General features: G+C 33.5%; 1 protein-coding gene across 4 annotated transcripts; it reads right to left on the reverse strand.

The window, feature by feature from the left end:
• Positions 1 to 1,846: 1,846 nt before the first annotated feature.
• LOC107838872 (DEAD-box ATP-dependent RNA helicase 15) lies at positions 1,847 to 11,004 on the reverse strand. Of its 4 annotated transcripts, none has more exons than XM_016682110.2 (12): positions 10,819 to 10,979; positions 10,557 to 10,691; positions 9,716 to 9,816; positions 7,987 to 8,159; positions 7,638 to 7,869; positions 7,389 to 7,507; positions 6,817 to 6,873; positions 6,552 to 6,736; positions 3,947 to 4,091; positions 3,776 to 3,859; positions 3,622 to 3,685; positions 1,847 to 2,294 (listed from the first exon to the last, which is right to left on the reverse strand). In XM_016682110.2, exons 2-12 carry the CDS (start codon positions 10,667 to 10,669, stop codon positions 2,287 to 2,289), a joined length of 1,281 nt encoding a protein of 426 aa, XP_016537596.1. In that variant the 5' UTR covers positions 10,670 to 10,691; positions 10,819 to 10,979; the 3' UTR covers positions 1,847 to 2,286. The 4 variants fall into 4 exon arrangements, with proteins under 4 accessions (XP_016537596.1, XP_016537593.1, XP_016537594.1 ...); XM_016682107.2 differs by lacking the exon at positions 1,847 to 2,294 and adding an exon at positions 2,392 to 2,672 and having other exon boundaries at positions 10,819 to 11,004; XM_016682108.2 differs by lacking the exon at positions 1,847 to 2,294 and adding an exon at positions 2,392 to 2,672 and having other exon boundaries at positions 10,557 to 10,688; positions 10,819 to 10,980.
• Positions 11,005 to 18,465: the final 7,461 nt, after the last annotated feature.

Genomic DNA, 18,465 nt, shown 5'->3' on the forward strand with positions numbered 1-18,465 from the left:
CCCAAAAGTGTTATGTCACCCTTATTCCAACGTCCACACCCTTATACTCTCTAAATCCATCAATTCTGTGACGATCAATCTTTACCAGATCATCTCACAATATCGCAACATTTACAATCACCCATAGTTTACAATCACAAACCTTTTTTATAGAATCTCATTTCAAGTGATCAAACCAACTTGTAATTATCCAACAAGTTCAACATTCAATAGCGTGCATTGCAATAAGGAGATTAATAGGAAGTTAAATGCACGCATAAATTACTTGAGTTTATAAGTCCAATTCAACAATTACCTACCTCAATCCAAGTCCTACAATGCTCTAACGAACTTAAGTCTTGTTTTTTCTTGAAATTTCAACTCGATTGTGGTCTAAAACTAACATAATAATCACTAATCAAATAATGCTCTAACAATTTTAAGAATTACAATCTAATCTCATAGCCCAAGGGTCAAATTTATGGATCATTCCCTTATTCTAGGGTTTTTCTACCTTCATTCCACTTTAATTCTATCAAATTCACATTTACGAGAACGAATTCTAACCATGTAATAAAAACTCATCCACCCTTGATCACAATTCAAGTCTTACACCTTGTTTTCAATACTTTACACTAGAAAATCAACTTAGATCTAGTTAATTCCTCCACAATGATCAAAACCTAGAGATTCTAGGAATTAATTAATGAAAAATTAGTTAAATTGGTGGATCAACTTACCTCAACTAAGGAATATAGATGGAAACTGGTGAAATTCTCCCTAAATTCGCTCTCCCGGCCTTGAACGAGTGTGGAATGAAAATAACGTCTTCTATTAATTGCGCATAGTCTGCTATAGCGGTTCAACTCCCGCAATAGCAACCTCACTACTTTAGCGGGATCAACCCATTATAGAGGGATTTATCGGCTATAGCAAGACTAACCATTATTAACTTGAGCTATAACGGGGAAGCAAGCCCGTGGTAGCAGTCTGCCTCCCGTTATACCAGCGCAAGCGAGGCGATAACTCTAAACAGACTTTTCTGCCAATTTTACAACATTAGATTTTGACATCCCAAACTAGCCCCTCTGTGTCAAACATTATATTCAATTACAAAAGTTTCTACAAACTCCTTAACCTCTTAGCTCGCACTATGGTCTTAATTCATATAATTATTACATTACCGAATTTACCTAGACCACACCGCACTAAAAATTCATTCGAGACTAGCCTTTAGCAAATCATTATTAAGTTACGCTATAGCGAGGAAGCAAGCCCGTAGTAGCAGCCTGCCTCCCACTATACCAGCGCAGGCGTGGCGATTACTCCAAACAGTCTTTTTGACCAATTTTACAACACAGACTCAGATTTGACATCCCAAACTAACCCTTTTGCGTCAAACATTATATTCAATTATAAAAGTTTCTACGAACTCCTTAACGTCTTAGCTAACACATTAATCTTAATTCATATAATTATTACATTACCGAATTTACCTAGACCACACCACACTAAGAATTCGTCCAAGACTAGCCTACTAAAACTTTTAACCTTTATCCTAAAAAATGTTGACATTCCAAACTAACCCCTTTACGTCAAACATTATATTCACTTACAAAAGTTTCTATGAATTCCTTAACCTCTTACCTGACACATTATGATCTTAATTCATATAATTATTACATTATCGAATTTACCTAGACCACACCACACTATAAATTCATCCAAGACTAGCCTACTGAAACTTTTAACCCTTCATCCGAAAAGAATATTAACCCAAATTTGACACACTAAGCTATACCGCGACGAGGATAAGAGTCATTACAGTTGGTTCGCATGTTAAAAATTGGAAGGACATAATACAATGTCAGTAAATGAATTTATTAAAACGAACCATGGGATTGCCTTTGTTTCTGAGATAACTTACAGCAAATCAGCCTGTCGGCAAGAAATCTGCCTAAAGGAATTAAGCAGTTGAAAAGTTGGCTATTACAGTCAAGACGAGCGGAGATGATGTATGAATCTTTGCATTCGGGAACCTGGAATTGTCACTTCACACTGTACCAAAAATGAACCTAACACAAGTCAACATCGCCCTGCAACAAAGTCTAGAACCGTTGATAATTGCTAGGAGACTAGTTTGACATATGGGGTAGAAAGAGGTAAAAGTACCCAGTAACCAAAGAACCAACCACAGCACGGCCGGGATAAAGGTGCATAATCATTTCCACTGTGGCGGCATTCACAGAAGTTCACGGTGATATCCCCCAATGAATTTCAGCAATTGCAGCTGATGATACCCAAGCTTCAACAAGCTGCAAAAAAAATCATTTCGCACAGGCAACTTCTGAGGAAAATAACTCTCATCTAGCCGGCTATATAACATTAGCTAGCAAAAGTACCCGAAGCAAATGCAGAATAAATTCATTTGGGTATTAGCTAAAACACTTCATAACTCGATATCACAACATCGAGACATTTGCATGCTAATGCAAGAACAACATAGAATCCATTAAGGGAACAGCAAATCCAGAAAGTGCCAAAGCACAGCAAGTCTCCACAATTCTTTAAATTAATCAGCGCAATATGCAGAACCATGTCGATACATAAAGCATAAACCTCACTATCACTTCATGTCTTCAGGCAAGACAACTGGCACATCTGCAGAGGATCTCATTACCATTAAGATGGCACTGCATACAAAGATGCACGAGATTAAGCTCCCAAATGCAATTGAACAAATAAGCAACAAATACATAATCCACAGAAGACTATATCTTCACCTAGAAAATACCCCAAATACCCCAAAAGCAATAAAATTTGAAGATGAATAATGTCAACTTTTTGCATCAAATCACGAACTTCTTTTTAATCAGTATTATGAAAAATACCCACTCAAGGGATCATGCAATTCCTAGTAGAAGGGTTCTACTATATATCCCCTTTTCCTTTATAAACCAGTAAGAGGCAGTAATTCTAGAAAATAGAGTACGAACTGTACAAAAAAAATATTCTTTTTCTCCAACAGAATCCACTTTTTCCACTTATGAATATATTGAAGATGAATAATGTCTCACTTTTTGCACCATATCACATACTGTTCAATCTTTAAGGTGAACACTATTTGTACCAAGTTACAAACCACTTACGAAACGTACCTACTCACGGAATCATGCAATTCCTAGTAGGCACCAAAGGATTATACTATACATCCCCTTTTCCTCTATAAACCACTAAGGCAGTAATCTAGAATATAGAGTACGAAACATACAAAGAAATATTCTTTTTCTATGACAGAAATCCACTCTCTCCACTTCTGAATATCATTGGTTATGGCACACACGTCTTCCCTCCCTCTACCAAAATACCAACCCTGGCTCTTAACAATGAGGATTCTAACTTGCGACATGTACCAATCACCAATCCCAAGGATTCTAACTTGCGACATGAACCAATCACCAATCCCACATTTTAGTACCTTTCCCATCTAACAAAAGCCACAGGAATTATCCAATCAACTTTATTTTATCCTCATATATAACCATTGTGGCTACGTTCACAATCAGATCTGTCAGCGGAATAAAAATGTAACATCAAATATAGCCAACAAAACTTCAGAACTAAGTATCAAGGAATACGTACTGTATGTAGAGGTATCAATCTGCTCAGGAAGTTCTTTAATATCTACTTCAAACCTCTCCTGAACCTACAATTGGTGTAAAGCACAAGGAAATAGTATTAATGTGGATGGTATTATTAAGCATAACAGAGTGAAAGCATGAGGGTCTGACTGAACCTGATTGAGAACTTCAGAATCTGATGCAGATGACACAAAAGTTATGGCAAGCCCTTTAGTTCCAAATCTACCAGCTCTTCCAACCTATCAATATATTCAAGGTCATATAATAAGACTACAAGGACAAGCTTAGAACCTAAAGCAATGAGCTGAAAGACAGGCAGGACATACTCTGTGTAGATAAGTATCTGCAGAATCTGGCATGTCATAATTAATAACAATGTTCACCCTTTCGATGTCTATGCCTCTACCAACCAAATCAGTTGCCACAAGAATTCTCTTGTGTCCTTCCTTGAAACCCTTGTAGCGTGTCAGTCTACCAAGCAGACAAGAATTAAACTTACATAACATGCAAGTAAAAAGATGTCAGCAGCACAACATCATCTCTATATAATTCACACAAATGCCAGATCAGAGTGAATAACATATGCACAAGAAATAACTCAAGCAAAAAAGAGAAATTTGGAGAGATGCAACAAACATTGAAAACACTTCTGGTCCTTGTACTTGTCACACAACTAATACCACAAACCTTTGAGGGAAAAAGTGATCCAGGGATTCAGGCATATTTTACGCTAAAATTGCACGCACATAAAATTAGATTAATTAACTATATTCTGAAATTCATTTTTCAATTGAGATGGATGACTATAATTTACATTTTAGGCACCTTTTTAAAGTATTTAACGATGGTAATAAGATAATTGTGTTTATTTTTTAATTTAAAACTTAACCCACCTCAAGTGAAATTATTGTTAATTAATGATGTTTGTCAGCATGGACTGCGTACATCTTACCCTCCCCAGCAGAGGCGGAGCCATCCCTCTTTAGGGGATTCGTCCGAACCCCCTTCGACGGAAAAATATGCTATCTAAACATGATTAAAATTATTTTTTATTAAAATTATTTTTTATGTGGTTATAGTAGATGTTACAGCTCACCGAGGACATGACCCTAGATAGGAAGGTCTAGAGGACGCAAATTACGGCAGAGGACTAGGGCCAGTTTGGGTTGCTAGTGTAGGGAATTACTTGGTGGGGGTTTTATTCCTGTTATGATTCCGTGTTCCGTGTTCCGTGTTCCATGTTTCATTACGAATCTGTGTGCTTTCCTCTGCTCTCTTCTGTTTTATATTACTTATGGGTGCCGTATTAATGTTATGTAATTTGCTTCTGTGCTTTACTATGCGTTTGTGTGGTATCTCGTGCCTTGAGCCGGGGGTCTATCGGAAACAGCCTTTCTACTTCTTCAGAGGTAGAGGTATGGACTGCGTACATCTTACCCCCCAGACCCCACTAGGTGGGAATACACTGGGTTTGTTGTTGTTGTTGTATTTTATCCTAATTGAAGTTTTACTAATCTTTTAAGATTTCATTCATTGAAAGAACATACAAAAGTATTTTGCTAAACCAGGCTTTCAATAATTTAATTTAAATGTTATCTTTACTTATAAATTAACTTTATTGGCGTAATCATACAATAATTTGTAGCATCAAATATTTTTTATATTACTTAAATATTGTATTTCTTGAAATAAAATGGGTTAGTCAATAAGTTTAATTGAGAAAAAAATAATGAAGGTAATTCAACATAAAACAACAATCATTCTAGATTGTTAAAAACTTTATTTTAAAAAATTCAGTGAACTAAAAAGGTAAACAGTTTTAGTGCATGCATTTGTTTGAAAAATAAAAGAAAGTCCAAAATATACTCTAATAAAATATTGTTGTTTAACTTACAAAAGCTTTTACTTCCTTCACTTTAACTTGTTTGTGTGATTTTGATTTAGCCCAAAGTTTAAAAGTTTAAAAGCGTGACGAAGATTTTTGAATTTTGTGATCTTAAACTAAGATATATGTGGAAAGAACCAAAATATTCTTTAATCTTGTAGTCGTAAACAAGTCATACGGAAAGATGAATTAAAAGAGTGTAAAAAAAGGAAATAGATATTCTTCTATTGAAACGGATATATGATTTAACATTTCAAAAATATTGAGAAATTATTGAACTACTTCCAACTAATACTATAATGTTACAAAAACAAACAAAAAACAAGAGTAGCAAAAAACAGAAAAAATTATAAATATAAATGTTAATGTAGTTTGGGTCGGGCTTAGCACGAGCCAAATGACGCTAGTTTTATGTTATGTATTTAAAATTACGTAAAAAGTATAATAGTTACAATAACTAATCATTTAATTATTTGGAGACACATAAAAGAAATTTGTCGGCTCGAAATTCTATTAGTGCACATAAATTGGAATATATAATTTGAAATTTTCATGAAAAGTAATCTAAATCACAATAATAATCAAATTAAAATATTTGAAAGATGTAAAAAAAATTTGTTTGACTTTATAAATTCTATCAATGTCATATAATGGAGTAACATATATTATTTGAAAATTATAATAATTAACTTAAAATATCTACAACTATATAACAAATTTGATTGGTTATCTTAAATATTCTATTAGTGCCACATAATTTGAGACAAATATAGTAACATATAGTATCTGGAAATTATGTACATATAGTATCAGAAAAGTATGTAAAATACTATAAATCAATCATCAATAACTTGAAATATTCAAAAATCAAACAAAAAAATTGGTTGACTTTCTCTTGTGTCACATAACTTCTGATTAAAAAAACAGCATATTGGGCCATGTTGGCACGGCCTCCAATAGGTAGTAGTAGTAAAATTGACACCGATTAAAAACGGACTGCATACACAGATAACATAGAAGGAGTTGAACACAACAGTTAGACAGACCTTTCTTCCTGACTCATGCCAGAGTGGATGCAGATAGATGGAAAATTACACTCCACCAGTAACTTGTTCAACTCTGCTGCTCTGCTCACACTCTTGACAAAAATAACAACTTGGTTGAAGTCCAAAGCATCCAACAGGTCATTCAGCTTCCGGTTTTTCTCTGTTTCACTCAATTTGATGTAGTGCTGCCATCAAATAGAAGCAACTTAAGGAAGATAGTTGTAACTAATAAAATGTAGCAAAAGATTAGGCTTTGAAGCTGTACCTGTACAAGTCCATGCAGTGTCAACTTGGCCTCGTCGTCAACATAAATTTCCATTGGCTGAAAGGAATAAAGGTTATAGCAAACGATATTAGGAGCTTCGTGAGCTAACGGAATCTGATTACGAAATGAACGATGGATGTAGGTCCTCCATCTGTGAGCTCTCCTTGCAGCTTAGAGTAAAATCACCCAACTAGTCCCATTCTTGCTCATCGTATTTCTACAACACTTATCAAAAAGCTTCCATTGGGACTCCAAGCATCAACCCCCAGGTTATCCCATTTCGACTGAAGACCTTCCCCACCCCTCTTGACATATTTAACTATATGACAAGAACATGTAAGAACAAACATCAACGCACAAACTCAAGAAAACGAAGAACTACAAGCTTAGCCGAAAAACTAGCGTTCAGCACAGCAACCAGCTCCAGAGACACCTCATCTTTGTTCTCTTCCCCAGTAAAATTAAGTTTAGACAAAGATATACCAAATAAGTCACAACTATCGCCTGCAGAAAGCTGAAATTATGGAAATACGACAGACTTCTAAATTCAAGAACTGGCCACAGGACATTACATCTTGCATGAATTTCTTGCAAACCGGGCGAATCTCCTTGCTGAGAGTAGCAGAAAACATCATGACTTGCTTGTCATGAGGAGTCATCTTGAAGATTTCCTGCACGTCTCTCCGCATGTCTGCACATGTAACAGATATACTTGAGAAAAAACTACCAAAAGAAAAGATCATAGGAATTTTAGCAACCAAAAGAAAAGATCATAGGAATTTTAGCAGTGAGAGTTGGAAAAAATGCTTGCTAAGACATACCAAGTGACTCAAGCATCTTGTCACATTCATCTAGTATAAAATGCCTCACATTCCTCAAGGACAGGTCCTTATCTCTTGCCAATGCAAGTATTCTTCCAGGAGTTCCAACAACAGCATGAGGGCATTCATTCTTCAGCAGCTCTTTGTGGAGTTTGATGTTGACACCACCATAGAAAACAGCAACCTTGATATCGGGCAGATAAGTGCTGAACCTCTCAAACTCATGACAGATCTGCAGATAGTGTACTCAGTTAGCAGATTAAACAGTTTTCATAACTTGAGCAAATTTGACAATCCTTTTAACATTGAGTGAATGGAAAGCAGAAAACTTTCAGATCAGTACACATACCTGATAAGCTAATTCTCTAGTGTGACATAGAACCAGGGCAGCAACCTGACCAGCAATGGGCTCAATCTGTTGCAGAGTTGAAAGGACAAAAACAGCAGTTTTTCCCATTCCAGATTTAGCTTGGCACACGACATCCATTCCCAGAATAGCTTGTGGAATGCACTCATGTTGCACTGATGATGAACCAAATACATCGGAGCCAACGAGACCCCAGTTTCAGTTTTAAAATTTTACCATTGTACATCTCCAAATTAGTAGTGATAGGAGTAATTTACCTGAAAACAGAAATTGGAAAAAAATTGTCAACAACATTGTAAGAGATAGATTATGGTCTAGCATATCCAAAACAAAGTGAACTAATTAGTACACTCCAAAAACCCTAAAAAAAATAATACCAAACCTAAAAGGAAAAATTGAGACCAAAACCCTGCTATAGTATGTAGTTCCGTCAACAACTAAAAACAAAATTCAAACCATACAATAGTTTCTCTCCCGAGAAATATGATACATAGAAAGCTAACAAGCTCAATATAAAATAAAGGACTGAGCCCACAAGTACATAAAGGTGAATGCAAGCCAAAATAAAAGGTTCAGTTGGAAAAGTTGGACCTGACAATCACAACTGCATAAATGTCAATGTCCTCTTATGGATTCCCTCACTCCCCTACAAGACTAGATTCCGTCAAACTTCCTATAAAGTAACAGACAGCAAAGAACACATCGGATTGGATATCCAAATTGAAAGAGTGAATATTTTGGTTTAATTAGTTCAATTTATGGATTTTGAGGTTATCAGAGACCTAATATTATAAAAATTCCTGAATTTACTAGTGATTATACCAAATAGTTGACAGTAAGGTGTAGTTGTTAAGAGAACCTGTAGTGTTTTTTGTAATTTTTGAGACAGTTTATGTTTCTCACGAGCTGTTTTTGGTCTGGTTACTTGTACATTTAGCTGTGCTGGCAACTCATTGTACTCAATCTCTATTCTTAGTAAAGGGGAGGTTTTCTTTTTGTGTAGATACAATTTTTGTAGTTTGAAGTTGGAAATTTGTTAAATTCTTCTGTCATTGAATGATCAATCTTTTTAATTATTTACGGCAGCAGATACATTTTATCTTATCTGGCAAGCTAGTGTTGATTATTCACCTTCTTTTCCCCTTGTTGTCATGCTGTTTATATGTGTCTTGCACATCAAAATGTAAAGAGGAATTATTTCTGTATTTTGGGTCCTTTAGAGCTAGAGGTATTCTAATTATAACAATATCCATAAACATGCACTACAAAGACATGACAACACATTTCTGAAACTACGATTTTTCAATAAAGGAACTCGACACGACATTTCTTATATTTAGTACAAAAAACCCTCCCATTTCTGCTTGAACCAGAAACAAGAGGAAGCTAGGTATGGAATATGCCTTGTACTCAACCTTAAACCCTAAAAATGCTTATACTCCCAGTCCACATAACAAGAATGTAATATTTTGGTAAAATCAGGCAAACGTGTATTTATTTCTTGATTGTCAGCTTCGGGGAAAACAAGGTTAAGCCCACAAGGTTAAGAACTGAGTGAGAAAATACACAGAACAGTCCACACCACAAGTAAGTTCAAAGAGTAGTATAAGAAAGCTTAATATTAGCTGGTCATCACTTTTTTACAGGATAGTACTGAAATCAACAATTTTAGTTCAGAAGGACAAAAATACCCAGCTACAAGGTAACTTGCCTTCGGAAGGATGCTCAAACCCAGAATCGACAATTGCCCGCAATAGCTCTGGCTTTAGAAGAAAGTCTCTGAAACCTGAACTGTGAATCCCAACATAACCCCTGCATACACCGGAAAAGACAGGAATATTTAACCAAAAATCCAAGCACAAGATCACAGATAAAGAATAAAAATCAATCAAGTAAGCCTCCCCCCAAACAAGTTGGAATTGACTACATGAATCCTCCGTATTTCAAGATACTCAGACACGTTTCTTTTCATTAATAAATAAAATGACTTCTTAAAATATAAATAATGGCCTGGCCCTACTGCAGCTCAATCACAAACAAGCAAGGTTTGGCTATATTAATCCCTCTATATTCCACTCTATTTATGCCAGTTAGATTCTACACCAATAAAGAGAGGACAAAATAAAAAGGCCACTTTGCAAAGCAGTGAAATCCTTCATTTCCTCAAAAAAAAGCAGTCAAATTTTCAAGCAGATAAATTACTCCAACATAAGAATACAGACACAACAAAAGAAAAACTTCAATAGGTGTAGATTACTCATTAAAACCTCTAATTTTTTACCGTATGGAAGTCAAGAGCTCAGACAAACCGAAAAAAAAAAAAAGGAGATATATGCTTTTTTTGAGGCAGCAAAAGAAGAACATATTTCAGCAGAACAAAAATTCGCAAGCAGATACTTCCCCTCCGTAAATACAAAAACAAAAATAAAGAAGTCTAAACTTTAATTAATAAACTAACTAATGAGGGTTAGAATAATGATTGAACATAGGATTATTGAAATTTTTAGAAAATATACAACAAACCAAAATTTAATGCTAGCGCGAGATCTCACTTTTTGGCGGACTCGCCATTGACTTTTGTAGCGGAATCAGGGATTTTTTCGTCATCTTCTTCATAGTCAAGAAGCTCTTCCTCATAAGCATCGTTCTCCTTGTTTTCTCCCATATTTAGCTATCTACTATTACTACTACACACCAAATATACGCCAGATCCAATAACAACAACATCAAAATTCTATAATATAAGTAAACAATTACGCAAAAAACATCGAATGCGTGTATAAAAAGAGATATTTGATAAGAAAGATGCTCTACCTCAATCGATAAGATATTTGATAAGAAAAGTGGGAATCTAGGTGGGGGGAATTAGGGCGAGGGTTTCGGAAGCTGCAGAAAAAATGTCAGAAAAAAAAAACGTGAACAAAGAGAGGTGGGGTTTTGTGATGGGAGGGCAGTAATTAACTAAGGGATGACGAACTTTTGAATGATTTTAACCGGCTAAATTTGAGAAACAGATACAAATTGGTCGGCTTTTAAAATTTAGTCTCAAATTAAAAAAAAAATAGTCTTTATTTTTTAATTAATATTTTTGAATAAATTTTCTCTAACTAGTGGAGTAAATTATATAAATGAATATTATAATAGATAATAACTTTATATTTATATCTTTTAATTTTTATTTTTTTTATTTTTTAGTAATTGTTTGGATGATGGTTTCTGATGGTATGGTATGATATGATTAGTAATAATATCATGTTGGTTTTTGTTGTTTTTCAAAATATATGATATAATATGATTTAGTTCTATGGTAAGGATATCATGAAAATCCTCAATCTTTTGAACCACCGATTTGGTGGTATCCATGATTATCTAATTTATGTTTTCAATTATGCCCTTATCAAATCTTTTATAATTCTATCTCACCCTTCTTCCAATTATGCTGATGTTGTTGTTAGAACATCTTCGACTACCTTGAATTTCAATTTTTGTGTCTAATCTGAACTTTAGCACTAACAATAGTTACAGTTTAGTTACCGATGAATGTTTCTGTTGAATCTTTCTCATCTCTGTTGTGAATGTAAGTGTGCAATCATGGTTTAAATGTATCCACAATTTTTCTGATGAATGATATATGCCTAAGAATGGCAGGGCTCGGTGATTTATTTTGACAGACTTTCTTTGTCAATTGCTTAAGGTTTATCTTTGTAATTGTGTTCTTCAAAAAGTCTATGGAATAGTTTATTTTACTTTTATTATGTAAGTTGAGATTTCATATAAAGCCACTCTTTATCGATAACTGCTATGCTCATTTATTGTTTGTTCTCGCTGTGTTGGCCTGATGTAGGCAGGTAAATAGATTATGATAAATTTATTTTATTAGTAATTATTGATAAATTTAATATTTATAATAATTAAGGGCATTTTAGTAAACTTATCGATTACGATATAATACCATACGTCAAACCAAATAATAAAACTGTTATTAAACAATAGTGAACGGTACAATTTATTCAAATATTGTATTGTATTTAACTGTACAGTACGATACCATATCATACCGTACAGTACCATATATTATGAAACCATGTCAAAGCACCATTCAAACACAGTGTTAATTTTACTTTGATTCTTATTTTTTCTTTTCTCTTTTTATTTTTTTATTTTTCTCAAACCGTTTCTTTTTCCTTTTCTTCCTCTCAATTTGTTTTTTTTTACTTTGATTTTTTATTTTTTTCTTTCCTCTTATTTTTTGTTCTTTTTAGTTTTTCTCAACCCTTACTTTTTTGTTTTACACCTCTCAACGTCTACTTTTATAAAAAAAAGAAAACTTTTTTTCTTTAATTTTTTTTAAAATTCTCGACCTTTATTTTTATTTAATCCTTTTTTATTTTTTCCCATTCTCTCTTACCTTCCACATTTTCTTTGATTTTTTAAAATATTTTTCTTCATTTTGTTCTTTTTCTGTGATTTTTATTATTTTTGTTTTTTCTTCGATTTCTTCTATTCAAGTTATATCAAGAGTTGACACTATCACATTATAAAAACAAAACCTATGACTTTCAAACAACAAGTTACATTTTATGGGCAAGAGTTGACAATACCACATTGTAGAAGCACGATTTATGACTTTCAAACAACAAGTTATGTTTCATGGGCAAGAGTTGACACTACCACAATATATTTTGATTTATAAGATGTTTTATGACTCTTACTTTAGAGGCAAGACTTAGCTCAAGGACTTTCAAACAATAAATTATGCCCCACGGGCAGACGTTGACTTTACCACATTGTATTTTCATTTATGAGATGCTCTACAACTATTATTTTAGAGGCAAGACTTAGCTCAAAATTTTTAAACTATAAATTATGTCCTACGGGCAAGAGTTGACTCAACCACGTTATATTTTCATTTATGAGATATTCTACAGCTATTGCATTAAAGGTAAGACTTAATTAGCTCAAGGACTTTCAAGCTATAAATTATGCCCTACGGGCAAGAGTTGACCCTGCCACATTATATTTTCATGTATGAGATGTTCTACAACTATTGTCTTAGAGACAAGACTTAGCTCAAGGACTTTCAAACTATAAATTATGCCCCACGGGCAAGAGTTGACTCTGTCACATTATGTTTTCATTTATGAGATGTTCTACAACTTTTGTCTTAAAGGCAAAGATTTAGCTCAAAAACTTTCAAACTACAAAGTATGCCCCACGGGTAAGAGTTGACACTACCACTTATGTCTTCATTTATTAGATGTTTTACAGCTATTGCCTTAGAGGCAAGACTTAGCTCAAGGACTTTTAAATAATAAATAATACCCCATGGGCAAGAGTTGATACTATCACGTTATGTCTTTATTTATGAGATATTCTACAACTCTCGCCTTAGATACATGACTCATCTCAAGAATTTTCAAAGAGCTTCGTAACAATAATTCATGCTTTTAAATTTGCTTTGATGTCAAAAAAAAGATCTCTTTGCGGATTATCTAATTTTTTATTTATTAGCAAGATCTAATAAAAGTTGAGAAAAAAACGATCAAATAAAATAGAGAAATAAAACAAATGAGAAAAAAAAGGAAAGAAAAAAATAAAGATTAAGAAAATAGTGAAGAATTAAAAAATTGAGAAAAATTAAAATAAGAGAAAAATAAAAATAAAGTTCGAGAAAAATGAGGGAAAAAAGAGAATTGAAAAGGAAAAAAACGATCAAATAAAATAGAGAAATTTAAAACAAAGAAATTGAGAAAAAAAAGGCAAGAAAAAAATAAAGATTAAGAAAAAATGAAGAATTTTAAAAATTGAGAAAAATAAAAATGAGAGGAAAAAATAAAACTAAAGTTTGAGAAAAATAAGGGAAAAATGAGAATTGATAAAAAAACAAAAATAAAGGTTAAAGACAAATGAATTTAAAAAAAATAGATAATGCTTGAGGAAAAAAAGAAAAAAATAAAGGTTGAGACAAATGAATTAAAACATGAAAATAAAATTAAAGAAAAAAATAAGAAGTGAAAATAATAAAAAATAGAATAATAAAATTAAATAAAAAATAAAAAAAGTGAAAAGGTGAAAGTAATAAAAAATAGAATAATAAAATTAAATAAAAAATAAAAAAGTGAAAATAATAAAATATAAAATTTGAGAGACAAATGAGTATGAAAAGATTAAAAATATATTTGAGGTGTAGAGGGGTAAAATGGTACTTGTACTATACTTAAAAAGTAAGGAAAAATAATCTTTAAAGACATTTGAGTCAAATATCTTATTGGAGTCAAATATCTAAAGTCACCCATATTTGGGTCTATGACATATAATTTCTTGATTTTAACCTTTTCTCGTTAAGAAGGCTTTTGCCCATGAAAAATAAAATATTTTGAGTTGGATTTGTGTTTGGTCATAAAAATAAATTAGTAGAGTTTTTTATGAAACTTTTAATAAAGTAGAATAATTTTTATAGTCAAACACTATAATTTCACTTTTTTACCAAAATGAAATAATTTTTGGAAAAAAAAATCTCAGGGCCAAATGCGCTAAGAGTATGTTTGGTGCGGAGAAAAATATTTATGTTTTCCAATTTTCTCATATTAACTTATTTTCCTCAAATTTAAGAAAAATGACTTTCCTTCAAAAAGTAAGAAAAACATTTTTCAAAACTCACCTTCAACCTCAAACCTCAACTTTTCACACTAAACCAAGTCTTGCGTACTGATTTTCGACACTAATTCAAAATTTGACTCTCAATTCTCTACTCGAGACCCAACTCTCGATCTCGATTCAAGATTCAACTTCCAACACTGACATCGAACTATGTTTTAAAAATTGGGGCTCGATCTCAAGTTTGGAGTTGGGATTCGGTTGTTGGGGTTAGGTCCCAAGTTGGAGATCGAGGTCAAGTCTTGAGTAGAGATTCGTCATTATGTCTGGATCTAAAATTGGAATTGGGAGTAGGAGCTAGGTTTCAGATTGAGTGTCGAGGTAGGGTCCTGGTTCAAGTATCGAGGTCGGATCATGATTCAGAAGTTAGGGTAGAGTCCTAGTTTGGGTAGCAAGGTTATATTCGGATTTAGGTATCGAGGTCGGGTCTCGAATCGAGTGTCGGGATTAGATTCTTGTTCGAGTGTCTAAGGACCCGTTTGGATAGGCTGAAAAAAATGGCTTTTAAAAAGTTGTTTAAAAGTGTTGAACTTACTTTAAAAATAAGCAGTTACATGTTTGGGTAAAAGTGCTGAAACTGAAAAAAAGTTATTGATGTGTTTGGTAAATAAGTGCTTTTAAGCAGTTCTTTTGTCAAAATGTCTGAAATACCCTTATAAGTTGTTAATAATATATAAAGTTGATTATTATTAATTTTTATTGCTAAAATGATTCAAATTAAAATTAATATATATTTTAATATATATATATATATTAAAAATATTTTCATGAATGACTATTAATTGTGCGCTAATTTTTTTTTTTAAGAGTTTAAGTGTTGAATGTTTTTATGTGTTTGAAAAAGAAAGTTATATATTAAAAGATTATTTGTTTCTTCATGATTACGTTAAATTGATATCCCCTTTGATTGAATAAGAAAATGAGACTTCACGGGATGTTCTATTGTCTAGATAAAATGCCTTTGAAGATGATCACTGCTTACGAAAATGCTACACGATTAACTCGTTCCCCAACTTTGAGAAGCATCTCAACGGAAAAAGCCTTTGAGAAATCCTCATTAAAACATCTAATTCGACATTGACCTTTTACAATTTTATTTCAGTTCAAAAAAAATAAAAACTAAATCTGCATCTTTAGTTTTGAGAGCAAAATGAATATGTTGGAGAGTAAAAGAAAATTAGGGCTAAAAAGGGTATATTTGGAATAAAGGACAATTACAAGGGTTATTGTGATGCCTTGAAAATTTTTTTCGTTAAGATCTCGGACAAAAATGTGTTGAATTTTGTTCTTTATCATGATTAATAATTATTTTGTGTAGAATTTCTTGATATGCAACCCGTCATCGCGTAGAGAATCGAATAAGCTTTCCAACGATATGTGGATCATCCAAAACGAACACTCGGGCGATGAGTTATGATCATTTCGATCTAACCGTGAATAGTGGTAAACAGTAAATGTGCAGGAAAAAAATACTGAGGCCAGGCAAATTTTAGGGTCAACTTCAAACGATCATAACTCCTTGTACATAATGATCTGAGTGAACTACTATATATCAACAGAAAGCTCTGAAAGTCCTCTTTCCAATGAAATTGGTTTCATCTAATTTGGCCATCGGAGCAAAAAGTTATGGTCGATCAACTTCATCCTATCAAAACAGTCTACCAAAGGACAGACTTGACATTATTTGATTTTTAAGGGTATTTTGGTCATTCTCACTCCAATTCATCCGGGTAAACCATGGATTTACGACCATTAAGAGCATTCAATAGCTCATTTTTCTCCAAAATTTCCTAAGGCTCAAACCCCAACCCTACTACTCCAAATTTCATCCTTTTATGTCTCTTAATTGAATCGTAGAAATTTTAAATTGATTTGGGATTCAAGTTGATCATGTTAAGGGCTTCGAGAAGCACCTTTTATTTTCGTGAATAAAGTTCTAGAGTCGGAAGTTCATATTCATCTTCCATTTTTAGGTATGTGGGGCTTTGAACAAGATTATCCTTTCGATCTTGTGTCCGGTATTTTTGTTGAATTACATTGACATGAGATTTTACATGTTTTACCATGAATTGGAAGTATGGTTTTATATCTTATATTATTATCCATGAGCTATGGGATTATGTCATCCGATATGTGTATGATATTGAGATGGAATTATGTCCAAAAAGTATTTGATTATGAGAGTATGATGATTTAATTTGTTAAGCCTTGATTTATACTATCATTCCACTATTTCCTTACTATGAATTTATAATTGATATTGGAAATTCTATATCCCTACTATGGGTTGATGTCTCAAGTACCTTTAAATGAGAGTTGGATGGCAAATTGAGAAATGTTGATATTGAAGTTGCAATGAGTCTTGGTATTTTTCGAATGGTTTTGATGAGTTAAATTGTTGAAATTATTATGTATTGAGTCTTCATATCCTTGTCCAAATGTCGAGTCGGTTATGGTTCAATGCATTGATACCTTGTTGATGTTAAGGAAGATTAAAATATTTTGACCTAAAATGTGTTGAGTTAGGAATCCACAAATTGATATGATTTGAGAAATGAGAAAGAAATTTGATTTGATAGACCCTTGTGATGTTGTGGTGGATTTCCTAACGCGTTCTGAGCTTGTCGGGGAGTAGTACTTAGCACCGAGAGGGAAATTTGGTATTTCCCCAAACCTATGTGCCACCGTAGGGTTGTTTGATGATGATATTACTGGCCATAGAGCCCGATTGTGATTCTTGCAGTCTTAAGGTTGTACTCCCTGGCAAAGAGTATGACGCTCCCGCCAACGGGGGTTTCAAACGTTGGTATTCCATGTAGCTCACGTGGGGTTGTCGGTTATAGGAAACTCCCCTGTCCATAAAAGTCATGTTTATTGAAATACCGAGTCACTCCGAGTTTTGATGTGGTAAGTCAAGTTGCCTATAATGATCTATAATGATTTATGAGGTTTTTCTCTTACATTTCCTTGGATTCTGAACTGTATCACTTAGTAGAGTCCCATTTTATCTTTGGTTAAATACTGTGGATAATTGGCTCATCTGCTGCTCCAGTTTTTTAATATCAGTTGAGTGCAAATTTATTAGTTAACACATGGAAGATATGTCAGTCTTCATTGTAGTCACCCCAGAATTGGTCGCCTCAACTCCCTTTAATAGTTTCTCTATCATGTCCTCTATGGATATTTTGCTTGAATTGGTGGCAGCATTATCATGGCTTCCAGGAGGTACATACAATCCACTCCTGTCACTTTTATTCTTCCAATCTCCTGGATAGTTCCAACCTTGGTTTCCTTGACCACCGGTCCAAAAACCCCCTGGTTATGCAAGTAGTTACCTCTTCCTCGGTGTTTGATTCACCTCCCTTACTGTGGGAACCCACAACTTTTACCTTTTCTACATTCCCTGATAACAAATGTTTTGTGAGTAGATCCATCTGGGTTTTTATGTAAGACATATCCTATTCATGCTCCTCTTCTCTCCTACTCTACTCTTTTGATATTACACTAGACCAAGTATTGCTTGCTACCACAGAATCTCTTGTGTGTTAAGCTCTACTTGTCTTAGTTATTCTTTCTAACATGTCTGCAGCCTCAGTAAAGGTGATCTCCATAAAAGCTCCTCTTGCAGCACTATCCACTATTGGCTTTATAAGTGAGTTCAAAGATCTGTAGAATATTCCCATGAAGTGTTTATCAGTCATCTTATGGTTTTGGCATTGAGTCAACTTCTCTTTAAACCTCACCCAAGTCTCATGCAAAGCTTCATTAGCCAATTTCCTAAAGTTTTTTATTTCATCCCTCAAC

The sequence above is a fragment of the Capsicum annuum genome, chromosome 8 (assembly GCF_002878395.1).
Source record: "Capsicum annuum cultivar UCD-10X-F1 chromosome 8, UCD10Xv1.1, whole genome shotgun sequence".
In the NCBI taxonomy this organism is placed as follows: domain Eukaryota; kingdom Viridiplantae; phylum Streptophyta; class Magnoliopsida; order Solanales; family Solanaceae; genus Capsicum; species Capsicum annuum.